Here is a 12,299-nt window from a genome sequence, read left to right on the forward strand (position 1 = left end):
GACAGGAAAGGCACTTGAGCTTTTCTCAGATGGCCTTCCACCGCCAGGTGCCACCCCCAAACCCGCTCTGCAAACACCTGCCCTTCACTGCTTCTCAGGCCCCCTCACCCCAGCAGCCCATCACCAGTTTTCTCCACAGAAGAGAAAAACCTATTTGTTCCTCCCTGCCCTCCAGCCTGGGGGAGTCACTTGCTCCATTTCGAGGGCAGTCACTCCGAAGGGAGGTGGCAAAGGCAAAAGAAATGAGCCTGACCTTTGATATCAAACAGAGCATGCTTCCAGTGTCTGCTTGGTTAATTAGCTGTGTTACTTTAGACAAGTCACTCAGCCTCTCTGAGCCTCAACAGGGGAAATGAACCCCACCTCAAAGGGTTCTGAGAAGTATGGATGTGTACCCAGCAGAGCATGGGTAATTAGCATGTACCCAGTACATGATACGTGCTGGGCAAGATTGGTTCCCTGCCCTACTCTGACCCCTTGGTAAATTTTTTTAAGAGAATTCTTTTGTTCAACCAACTGTGCTAACTTACTGCAAAGTGCAAGGCCCTGGGCCTACAGATCTGTTGGGTGTGGGGACTCTGAGATGACCCTTGACAAAGATTCCATCAAGGCACAACCTGATAGGAGGACGGTGAACCAGAGGACAACTGTGCAGGCAGGAGGGGAGCAGAAAGACAACACTGTCCTTACTGAGGGTGGAAGCATAGAGACGCTCGAAGAGATCAAGACCAAGGCAGACAGTTAACTACTGCCCCCTTCCTTTCCCACCTCCAGGTCACTGGTCCATGGCCTAAGTCTTTGTCTCCTGCTTCTTCCTGTGTGGCGCCAGCTAGAAGCCAAACCAATCTCAGTTCTTCTAACAAGCGAGGAGATCATCATGTGTTAACTCACGGTGAGACCTTAGGTATTGTTGTCATTTACTCGCTAAGTCATGTCTGACTCTTTTGTGACTCCATGAGATTCCCAGGCAAGAATACTGGAATGGGTTGCCATTTCCTTCTCCAGGGGATCTTCCCGACCCAGGGATCAAACCCAAGTCTCCTGCATTGCCAGTAGATTCTTTACCAATGAGTCACCAGGGAAGCCAGAAACCTTAGGTACCCTACTTCTTTCTCTAGGCCTGGGAGTGGCCTCTGGGGTGCTTTTAGCCCTGACCTTGATAATTCTAACTCCGGATGCTGGCTTTATCGGCTCACCCCACAGCCACCTGCCTGCCCACTGCTGCCATCTGGTGGCCTCGTGGGACCAGTTGAACTTGGCTTTGGCCAGGACCTCTGCAAGACCCTTATAGAAAGGCACATACTTCAAAGGGTAAATCTTGCTTCTGCTGCAGCTGGACGGACACTGCACTCCTCTAGACCACGGATCAATGGGTATTCATTGCCAAACACAAAAACCAAAAATAATGCCAAAACTTCAACTCTCTAGCAGAGATGACACAGCTGCAGCTGAGAACTTGACTTCCCTGCCCAAAGAAAGGAAGTAACCTGCCCAAGGTCACACAGCTGCCAGCTCCCAGACTAGTGCCCATTTCTGCACTGGTGTTTTGTTTTCTTTTTTTTTTTTTTTTTTTTTTGCGGGGGGTGGGATGTTCTTTTTTGTTTGGGTGGGTTTTTTTTTTTTTTTTTTTGGCCATGCTGCTCAGCATTTGGGATCTCAATTTCCAAGCCAGGGATTGAGCTCAAGCCCCCCACATTGAAAGCATGGAGTTTTAATCACTGGGCCACCAAGGGAGTCCTACCAGAGCACAATTCTACTTTACCACAATGCTTAGGGCTAGTGGGCACCCTGGAAACCAAAAGTAAAGTCAACCCAAGGTCAAGGAAATAAAACCTTTGGAAGGTGGCAAACATACTGTCAGGATTCCTTGCAAACCTCAAGAAACGGCAAGAGAGGACATGTGAACATGTGAGTACTGCTTGCAGAAGATCACTGGAAATAACAAACTGGAGATGGTCAGGGTGCCTCCTGCCTTTGGAGGACATAATTCACGAGGATGTCTGCAGGGTTTCAGTAAACCAGCCTCCAAGCACTACCACAGCCCAGACCCTAGGCTAGGCAGACCACTAGAGGGTGACAGAGACCGAGGAAGACCCATGGGTAGCATCACGTGTTTGCATGGGTTTCCCTCACCAGATGCTGCCCCCTGGGGTCTTGTTCTATCTTCTCTTCTCTACCTCCAGGCCTCTTGGCACCTGGCCAGAAGAGCTGGGTGAATGTGTACACAAGGAGATCCCTCAGATTCCTGCACAATCAGGAGAAACGTCCACCTTCTGTGTGTGCAACTGATCACATTCTTAGCTCTGTCTATAGCCTTCTTCTAAACCCTATAATAAAGACCCAGAAAGAAAAAAAAAAAGAAAACCGTGTGACTCAAAGTAGGTCCCTTGCCTTTTATGGCCTCTTTTTTCTCACATATGCATAACTGAGTTCTACTGGATGATCTTCAAAGTCCTCTTCAATCTAAAATTCTAGAATTTGAAACCAAATTGAGGCAAATCAAGGCCACTCTTCACCTGCAGAGCAGACAGAGCAAGCAGTCAAACAATGCTTCCCTCTAGTGGTGTAACACTGTCACTACACCCTCTGGTCAAGCCCGTTCAGTCTCATCCCCAACTCTGAATGGGAGAGATCTTACAGCTAGCCAGCTAAACCCAGGTAGAGGGAAGTGAAAGAAAAAGAAAGGACCCAGGCTCAAGGAATCAATGAGGCCTCCCAGCTGGTTCCATGACAGTGAGGAAATTCTCCACTTTCAGGAATGAATGCATCTTGGAGCTCAAGGACTGTTTGTGACCTCCAGTTCCCCTGTTCAGACAAGGAAACCAAGGCTCAGGGATGTGCAGAAAGGTCACAAAGTCTCCTCAGACCACAAAGCTGACTCATGACTGAGCCAAAAATAGACCTGTGCTTTCCTGCCTCCTTCTACAGGCTCTTGCCTCTTTTCCACGCAACCTCCCAAAAGAGGCCCATGGAAGTGATGTCAAGGGCATATACACACAGGAATACACCAGCAAAGGGGCCAGCTCCCTGCATTGAGGGGCAAGAAAGTATTTTATTCACTGACATTTGTGGGGGGTATAATCAGGCTGCAAATTACATATTCAGCATGGAAAATACAAAATAAAATAAAATTTACTCATGCAAACATTCTTTTTGAAAAAAAAAAACAGATATTGTAGTACAGTAACTTATTGCAATCTACTCTATTACTTACCATATCATGAGCATATTCTTCTGTTATTAAATATCCTTCTAAAACATTCTATTTAGTGGTTATATATTCCAACATATGTTTGTACCATGATTTATTTAACCAAACCCCCTACAATTTCATTTGTTTCCATGTATTTGTTTTTGTCATTATAAATCAGGCTGCAATGAATGGCATTACACTTAATCTTCCAATGTATCCATAATCATTTCTTAGGTCAGTTTTTTTTAATATATATATTATGGAATTTCAGAGCTGGAATGGCCTTTGGATATCCTGTCCATACCTGCTATTGCTCAGATAGGAAGAAGGGAACCAGACAGTTCTGTGTCTTACCAGAGGACAAAGAGAAAGCAACAGAACCAAGTCCCAAACCCTCCACACATTAAAATGAGACCTTCCCAAAGGATTTCACACCCCTCCGTGACCACACTGACCTCCCCTTCCCCTGAAACCCTAGAACCTTCAGTGTCTGGGCCATTCCTCTGGCTCTTTGCCATATTTTATAACTTTTATACTACATATTTCATTTGTTCACCCAGCTATAAAATTCCTGAAGGTAGTTCTTGATTTTATGTTTCCATGTAGTCTACAGCATTGTGCTAATTTCATCTAAGTAAGCATTCCATTTGGAGAAGGGAATGGCAACCCACTCCAATGTTCTTGCCTGGAGAATTCCATGGACAGAGGAGCCTGGTGGGCTACAGTTCATGGGGTTGCAAAGAGTCGGACACAACTGAGTGACTAACATACAAGCATTCCACTAATACCTGCTGAAGGATCAAGGATAACTAGGAATTTTCTTCCTCGCTGCTTGCAAGAATCATGAGCAAAAACTGGGACAAAATGCTTCTTTGAAGAGTATAAGAAATTTAGTTCATGGGTTAGAGCATTCTGAGATATGTGCTTCTTGGAGTCAGAGTAGCAGGTTTGGGGACAAAAGACCAGGTTCAAGTTTTAACCATGTGAACCAGGGCAGTACAGTTAACTGATTAGGGACTTGTCTGGAAAGCAAGGATAAAAACACCCATCTTGCCACATTCCTAAGAGAAAATGGAAGTGAAAGCACTGGACAGTGATAAAAGTGGTCGACGAGAGCTAGGACTACTGTTGTGTTATTATAAATGCAAAAGGAGTTGCTTCTGTGAATCCGGGGATGGCCTCCAGACCTGTGCTCCTAGAGCACCATCTCCCAATTTCTACTCCACACGCAAATCCATTAAAGGAACCTCTGGCTACACATTTCAGGTAAGAATTGGTGTTTTCTTGAGGCTGAACTTCATGTACAGAAGGAACTATTATTCCCGGTTTAAGTCGTTGGATGTGTGTAGTTAAATCACGCACATTTCCCCCTCATCTCTGCAGAGAAAGTGACAAGGTGTAAAGGGCACTAGACCCAGGCCATGAGACCCCAGTTCTGTCCTCCCTCCTTCCCTCACTCCCCATGCTTCCCCCTCTTCAGGTTTCAGTTTTGCCATCTCTAAGCTGAGAGGGTCAGACCAGAGGAGCTCTAAGTTCTCACCCATTCCTGACATGCTAAGGATTCTAGGATAAAAAATAGAAGTTTAAACAAGAAGCAAAAACTATCCACTTCAAAAAAAGTCCTTTGGGTTCAGTTTGACTTTCAACCTTTGGGTTTTCAAAGTTCTAAAGCACAAACATCAAGAATTCCAACACCCCTGCTTTATATAGAGCCCATGAGGTCAGAACCTCCCTCAGCTCGGTTGAGGTTTCATGATATAAGGTTCCAAAGAAGACACAGTAATATACACTATCACTCTATTCTGGAGGGATCTTGGCCCCCAAACAGAAAAATCAGCATTAAGTATATTTATAAACTCAGTTTAGTGTGAATCAATGGCTGGGCTTGGATTTCACTAATGCTTAGACATCAAATGCAATAAAATATTTCTCCATCTGTGACTCTTGAAGAAAGGAGAATGGCTAAGATCTGGTCCCTTCCACATGTGCCATGTAATTCCCCACTTTGAAGAAATGAAAGAATAAAAAATATTTCAACTAAAAGGATACAACCAAGAACCAGGAAGATAATGAAGGGGGCGGCGGGGAATTACTGAAAAGTAAAATTGAATCTCCAGCCTCAATGCTGCCATAAATGCACTTTCTTGCCTCTCTGTTTCAGTTTTTTCATTTCCCAAGTGAGGAAGTTTCTCTTTCCATTTCTGATTCTTTAAAAGATAAGACTTCAGGACCTTTTAAGGTGACATTGAAGAGAGTGAAGAATGTCAAGAACTCTGTGTTGGGGCTCACTTTTTCAGTCCATAGCCTGTGTGAGACCACAAGGCTGTTTTGGGATACTGCATGGCCCAGGGAGCACTTCCAACATTCCCAAGGCAACTGGACTCTAAACATTCTGACCAACGCCAGATTAAGCTTTGGATCTCGTGCAAATCATTCTCCATGAAATTCTAATAAATCACCAGCAACCAGCACTTAACATCTTTAGACACTGATCTATCTGCACTCGCCAGGAGAGTCCTGAGTCAACCCTGGATCCATAGACATTCAGATCCAGCCCCACAGAGACCTCTGCCGGAAAGAGAAGATACAGGGCATCTGACCTCCTGATAGCTCCAGTTTCAAAGGACAGAGGAAGCTAAGGTGGACTGAACCGATGCAAGTCCAGTTCTGTGGTGGATGCTGCAAGCTTTGATACACCATCTTATTTAATCCTCATCCAAGGTCAGCAATATTTCTGTGTTTTCCTAACGAGGAAATAAGCTCAGAGAAATTAGGCTTATTCATTTGTCCAGCATGCACTGAGTACCTACCTCGGATGTGCCAAGAACTTTGCTAAGCACAGAGGACGTAATGCTGAGCAAAACAGATGTGGCTCCCATCCAGATGGTGCTTACAATCTAGCGGGATGGAAATGAGTTAAAGAGTCCTACAGAAAATAGCACAAAGGAGACGTTGTAGTGCTTCAGAAGAGATAAAAGGGAAAAGTGATGAGTCAGGAATGTCAAGGGAAGGCCTCCTGAGGAGGTGATGAATAAGTTGAGGTGGGGCGGGGGGCAGAAATGGATTTAACTAAGTCGAAATGAAGAAGAAGAGCAGGGATAAGTGTGACAAATACAAGGAACATCAGCTGCAAAGGTACTATGATGGGAAACACAGGATGCATTCCAGGTACCAAGGTCAGAGGAGAGGTCAGCTAGAGATCAAGGGCTTGCATGGTCAGAAACAGGGCTGGAAAGGCAGGCTGAGGGCAGACCATGCAGCGCCTGGTAACCACTAAGGACGTGTCTTTATCCTAAGAGCAATGGAAAGATACTGGGACTTCAAGCATGGGCTTGAAAAGGTCTTCCAACTGAGAGACAGAGAACAGAGTGGGCGAGAGGGACTGAATGAATGCGGGAAGATCAGGTCACCAGGAGGGGCCGCTGCAGGACCCTGCAGGAGGCGGGGGGTGGTGATGGGGCGACGTGCAGCTGCCACCACACCATCAGAAGCTGCCAGAGCTCAGAGTCACAGCTCGGCCTGCGGGCTTCTCTCTACCTCGCCATTTGTTCATCCATTCAGCAACCAGCTACTCATCATTTACGATGTGCCCAGGCCTGTGCCAGGTGCTGGGGATACAGCTGTGAACAAACACTGCTCTCATGGAATTTACAGCCTAGACATTAAACAAATGAGAATGCAAATGAGACTCCCCTGCTGGTCCAGTGGTTAAGAATCTGCCTGCTAATGGAGAGGAGGACGGGTTCAATCCTTGGTCCAGGAAGATCCCATGTGCCACAACTACTGGGCCTGCGCTCTAGAGGCTGGGAGCCACAACATGAGAAGCCACTACAATGAGAGTCCACACAGAGAAACTAGAGGGGAGCCCCCGCTCACCACGACTAGAGAAAACCCACACACAGCAGTGAAGACCCAGCACAGCCAAGTAATAATAAATAAATAACTTTTTTAAAAGAATGCAAATGGATGGATACAGTTACAAACTGGGGTGAAAGAAGAAGAGTGTGAGCAGAGACTTTAACAGGGAATTCTACCTGTAAGGCCACCACAATCCTACATTGATCATATCAGAAAGCCACACACCCACTACACATAAGTGAAAAATCTCAGAAAACTGCCTCTCAGAGCTGGATCTCAAGCAAGGCATCCCTGGCCAGTTCACGAGCCCTGTGTCCAGCCCTGCACAGACCCTGCTAAAATAGAAGCCCTTCTAAAAGCACCTGCTAATTCCTTAATATTATACTCATACACCCTAACCACAGTCACCCCCACTTAGGTATCTGCTGCATTTTACAATTAGTTGGGACCATTCATGGGCTTCCCTGGTAGCTCAGCTGGTAAAGAATCTGCCTAAAATGCAGGAGACTCTGCTTTGACTCCTGGGTCAGGAAGATTCCCTGGAGAAGGGACAGGCCACCCACTCGAGTATTCTTGGGCTTCTCTGGTGACTCAGACTAAAAGAATCCGCCTGCAACGTGGGAGACCTGGGTTCAATCCCTGGGTGGGGAAGATCCCCTGGAGGAGAGCATGGCAACCCACTCTAGTATTCTTGCCTGGAGAATTACTTGGACAGAGGAGCCTGGCAGGCTACAGTCCACAGGGTCACGAAGAGTCGGACCTGACTGAGCTACTAAGCCAGCACCCAGCACAGCTCCGCTAGCACAGATTCACTCGTCTGAACCCTACAGCGGCTGCTTACAGAACAGAAGTAGGTTTTAACATCCTGGCTTGAGAGACGAGGAAATTGAGGCCTAGACAGGTGAAGTGACTTCATTAAGGTCACCAGCTAAGAAGGCACCCAGATCTGCCATCCAGTTCTCACAGGAGGCACTTCAGGCCAGGAAATCATGAATCTCAGAGGAGACAGCTGCAGGTCACCGAGCCTGGATAAAGTCACCCAGGAGTCCCATGAAGTTCCCGAGAACAATGACCAGGGACATTAAGCAGCTTGGGAAAGGTTTCTAGAATGCAGCTCCACCAGCCTGAGACACAGGTACCTTGCCAACTTTCCCAGATTAGAACAGGTTCTCCTGGACTCTTTCCAAGTGCTTCTGACTAACGGAGAAAAGTATTTTTCCATCGCAAGCACTGCAGGCAGGCACCAGACTCCTGATGGGGGAGGGCAGAGACTGCAGCCCAGAGTCCCACGCGGATGAACTGTAAAAGTTATCCTGGTACCATGTCAACTGCCCTTGCTCAGCGCCTACTGCTGGGGGTGGACGTCTTGGGTGGCATTCCTTGATGGTGGCACCACTAACGTCTGGGGCTGGGTGTTCTGTGTTGTGGGCCGCCCCTGCATTGTAGGACATTTAGCAGCATCCCTGGCCTGTACCAAGTAGAGGCCAGAAGCACCCAACCCCAGATGTGACAACCAGACACATTTTGAAACCTTGCAAACGTCCCCCAAGGGACTTAGTGGCCTAGGGCTGGGAGTCACTGGTGTGGGGACTATCACACCAGTAAGGGGAGAGCACTGTCTACTCCCCCACTCTCATCCTAACCCAATCCAGCCACCTTACTGGGCAGATCCATGGTCACGACACATAAGCTATTTTTAATCAATATCACACCCTAATGCCTCGCAGAATGAGACAGGAGGCAGCCTTCTGTGCTGATGTGGCTACAGGTAGGTCCCAGGAACCACTCTCCTCCAGAGCTTTGAAAACAACTAGAATCAAACAATTCCTTGTTCCAATAATGAGTCGCTTCTGACCCTGTAAGCAAATCTTGTTCCCATTAACATGAGCAGCTGGGTCTGATTAAACTGGAGGCCCTGGCTGTTTCTTCTCAATGATACTGCATCAGGGCAAAGGCGTCCACGGCTGCTCGGAAGGAGGGTAAAGCTGGTGAATCAAACAGCAGGAGACTCTCACCCACCCAAAACTCAGTGCTGCAACCAGGCCACTACAACATCCCAGCTTCCAGCCACTCTGCACTCAGGACAAAGGGGAAAGGGACAAAGCGCACAAACAAGAGATCCAAATCAACAAGTTAATTAAACAGCTGAAACTTTACCCAGAGACCATGCTTTCACAGGAGGTGGAAACCTGAAGCGGGGGTGACTCAGGCAGTGTCAGGGACATGGGTTCCAACCTCCCGCCCCGAGGGCCGTGCTGTTGGCCCAGACGTGGAGATCAGCATGAGTTTCAATGCTGCAAAGCCAGAATCAAAGCAGCAACATGTCTATGCCTTTCATTAGTCAGCTGCCTAACCAGTTAACAGTCTTACTGACAGACTCAACTAAACCCACTACCGTTTGGTAGTAAGTGTATTCTACTGCACTGCAATTCTTTGAAGACTGACTAAGCATGCAACGCCCACCTGTTAACACCCAGTGACTCACACTACTGCTAGTGTCTGCGCCACTTCTGCACGGTGACGTGGCCCCACTGATGCACTGAAATCTGATGCCAGGCCTGTCTCCCCTAGTGACAGTGGGCTCCCTGAGGGCAGGATTAGGATCAAGCACAAGGAATGGTACATAAACGGATCCTCACCATCTGTATGATGGATGGATGGGTAAACCTTCCATCTCTGTACTCCTAGACTTAAGCCTGTCCACGCATGGCAGTGACAGGGCATGTGTGTGTGCCACGTGACTTCAGTCATGAACAACTCTTTTCCCACCCCATTAACTATAGCCCACTGGGCACCTCTGTCCATGGGGTTCTCCAGGCAAGAGTACTAGAGTGGGTAGCCATTGCCTTCTCCAGGGGATCTTCCCGACCCAGGGATTGAACCTGTGTCTCTTATGTCTCCTGCATCGGCAGGCGGGTTCTTTGCCACTAGCACCACCTGGGAAGCCCCAACAGGGCATGGCTCATCTCCTCTGCTTCTTCAAGCTTAGCCCACTGCTCAAAAGGTTCCCAATAAACAATAACCGAATTCAAAGAGACAAACTGAAGCCTTCTGATCATGGATCTCTTTCCAAGGAAAGAGGTCAGAAATCCTCGCAGTCTACCCTGCTTCATTTCAGTATGTTTAGTCTCTTTTAACTAGAAGGTTTAATGTAGCCAATGAATACTTTCTTTGGGAGGCAGTGGAGATACAGATGTGAGCAAGGCTAATATGGGGCTTCCTCTCACAGAACTCACTGTCAGGAGGAGAAGAGAAACAGTTAACAATTATATAAATAAGTAGCTACTATGCTCAGAGAGTCTCTTTAAGATAAATTTCTGTAGATGGTCCCAATCTTTAAGCAATCTGAACTACTGTGAGGAAAGCCACGATTTGCCTCCAAATCAATGACATCACTAGAGCATCCTCTGAAGCAGTAAATGCTGAAAGTTTATTATACACCTTAGTTATACAGGCCTCTGTTTCAAAGCAATCTTAAAAAAAAAAAAATTTAAGAACCAATTAAAAGCATCATGGATGTAAATACTCCTAAGCCTATGTTTCTGTGTTCAAACACATAGTATATGTGGCTAACCAAGGATAACTGAAGTGGACTTGAAAACCTACAGAAGTCGGAAGGCACTGGAATAAGTCATCAGGTATTTGGCAGTCTACAGATTAGCGTATCGCTAACAAGCAGGCCAAGAGCAGGCAAGGGGACTCCTGAGAACCCCTGAAGTTCAGAAGGCCTTGACACGATAATGGATCTTAAGAATTACAACCTGCCAGCCTGGGAAACTCTGAGCTCTAGGAAGTAAGAGCTCTAGGAAGGTTGTGAAGAAGGGCAGCCATGAAAAAACAAATCCTGAGAACATAGTCAGGAAGATGAAGACTAGGAAAGAAGAAATGCCCTAAGGGAAAGATGAGAAACAATGAAGATGAATCAAGGAAAGATAAAGATGCCAAAAGCTGGATGGCTTTTGGAAGCAAGCTCTAGGAAGCAAGAGCTCTAGGAAGGTTGGGAAGAAGGGCAGCCATGAAAAACCAAACCGTGAGAATATAGTCAGGAAGATGAAGACTAGGAAAGAAGAAATGCCCTAAGGGAAAGATGAGAAACAATGAAGATGAATCAAGAAAAGATAAAGATGCCAAAAGCTGGATGGTCTGGCCTGGTAAAGTAACATCTGAGGCAACACGTGAGATATTTGAATCAATGTACAGAGTTTGTTAGGGTTAACAAAAATCCAAACCAAAATACCATGCCAGCTATGACTCAAAATAATGCTCCTGCCTCAATCTTGAACATTTAACTTAACAGTTTCTGGTGCCTTGAATTTAGACTCAGGTGGAAATGCAAATACAGTCACTCCTTTAGCTATGACAAGGCAAAGATCCTCCCAACAACCTGGACAAATTTCTGGGTGGTGCCTGTTCCCTCTCGAAACTTCATGGACCCTTAGAACCACAAGGAGTTAACCTAACCCAGCCTTACATTTTTGGGTACAAATCTATGATCCAGAGAGGTAAAGCGACATATCTGACTGACTGCAGAACTATTAATAGATCTCAGGTCCTCCCCTTCCCAGTCCTTCAAGCTTTTCATCAGTGAAACCCAACCCACCTAATCCCGCGCATTCATAGCTATTTAGACAGCTGTCCCAGAGCTGCTCTTCCCAACCACAAACTCCCTGCTGCTCTCTCACCTGTCTGAGCAACCAGGTGTGTCCACCCACTCCAGACAGCAGCGATCTTTTCATTCTGGAAATAATGTGCTTCTATTCTCTGGGGCAGAAGGAGGAAAGCAGTCTGGGAAGCCAGTTGCCCATGTTTGTTGCTTCCCCAAACATACAGCTCTCCTGCATCTTTAAACAAACAGAAGGGAAACAAAAGAGGTGAAGAAACATTAGCCCAAAATGATGGAAAATAACCTGAGTCTGGGGGAAAAAAGTGGCTCAAAGAAGTTGTATTATTCTTACCCTACAATATTGAATAGAGCAAAGCAAGATACCAAATTCATGTATAGCATAATATGTAAGTTTTTTTTTAATTCTATAAATAGGAAAAAAGGCCAAATGTTCTTAACAGTTTGTCAAGGAACAGGAAAGTGAGTTTATTTTTTCATTAATTCATTCAACAAATATTTATTCAACATCCACCATGTGTAAGACATATGGTTCTCTGTTTTCTACATTTTTTAAATAAATGCTTACCTTTTGTTAGGAAAAATATACATTAGCTTTTCAAAATAACAGGTTAAAAGGCAAATTAT

General features: G+C 46.1%; 1 protein-coding gene across 3 annotated transcripts in view; it reads right to left on the bottom strand.

Moving 5' to 3' along the window:
• SERGEF (secretion regulating guanine nucleotide exchange factor) overlaps positions 1-12,299 on the bottom strand; it is a 231,666-nt gene that overhangs the window by 192,280 nt on the left and 27,087 nt on the right. For 2 of the 3 annotated variants that reach the window (XM_070473446.1, XM_020904813.2), the window contains one exon: positions 11,734-11,892. The exons of the other annotated variant lie outside the window; for it this stretch is intronic. In XM_070473446.1, coding sequence (XP_070329547.1) covers positions 11,734-11,892 — 159 coding nt within the window. The remainder of the gene's footprint in view (positions 1-11,733; positions 11,893-12,299) is intronic. 3 annotated transcript variants of the gene reach the window in all.

Source organism: Odocoileus virginianus, chromosome 10 (assembly GCF_023699985.2).
Source record: "Odocoileus virginianus isolate 20LAN1187 ecotype Illinois chromosome 10, Ovbor_1.2, whole genome shotgun sequence".
Taxonomy (NCBI): domain Eukaryota; kingdom Metazoa; phylum Chordata; class Mammalia; order Artiodactyla; family Cervidae; genus Odocoileus; species Odocoileus virginianus.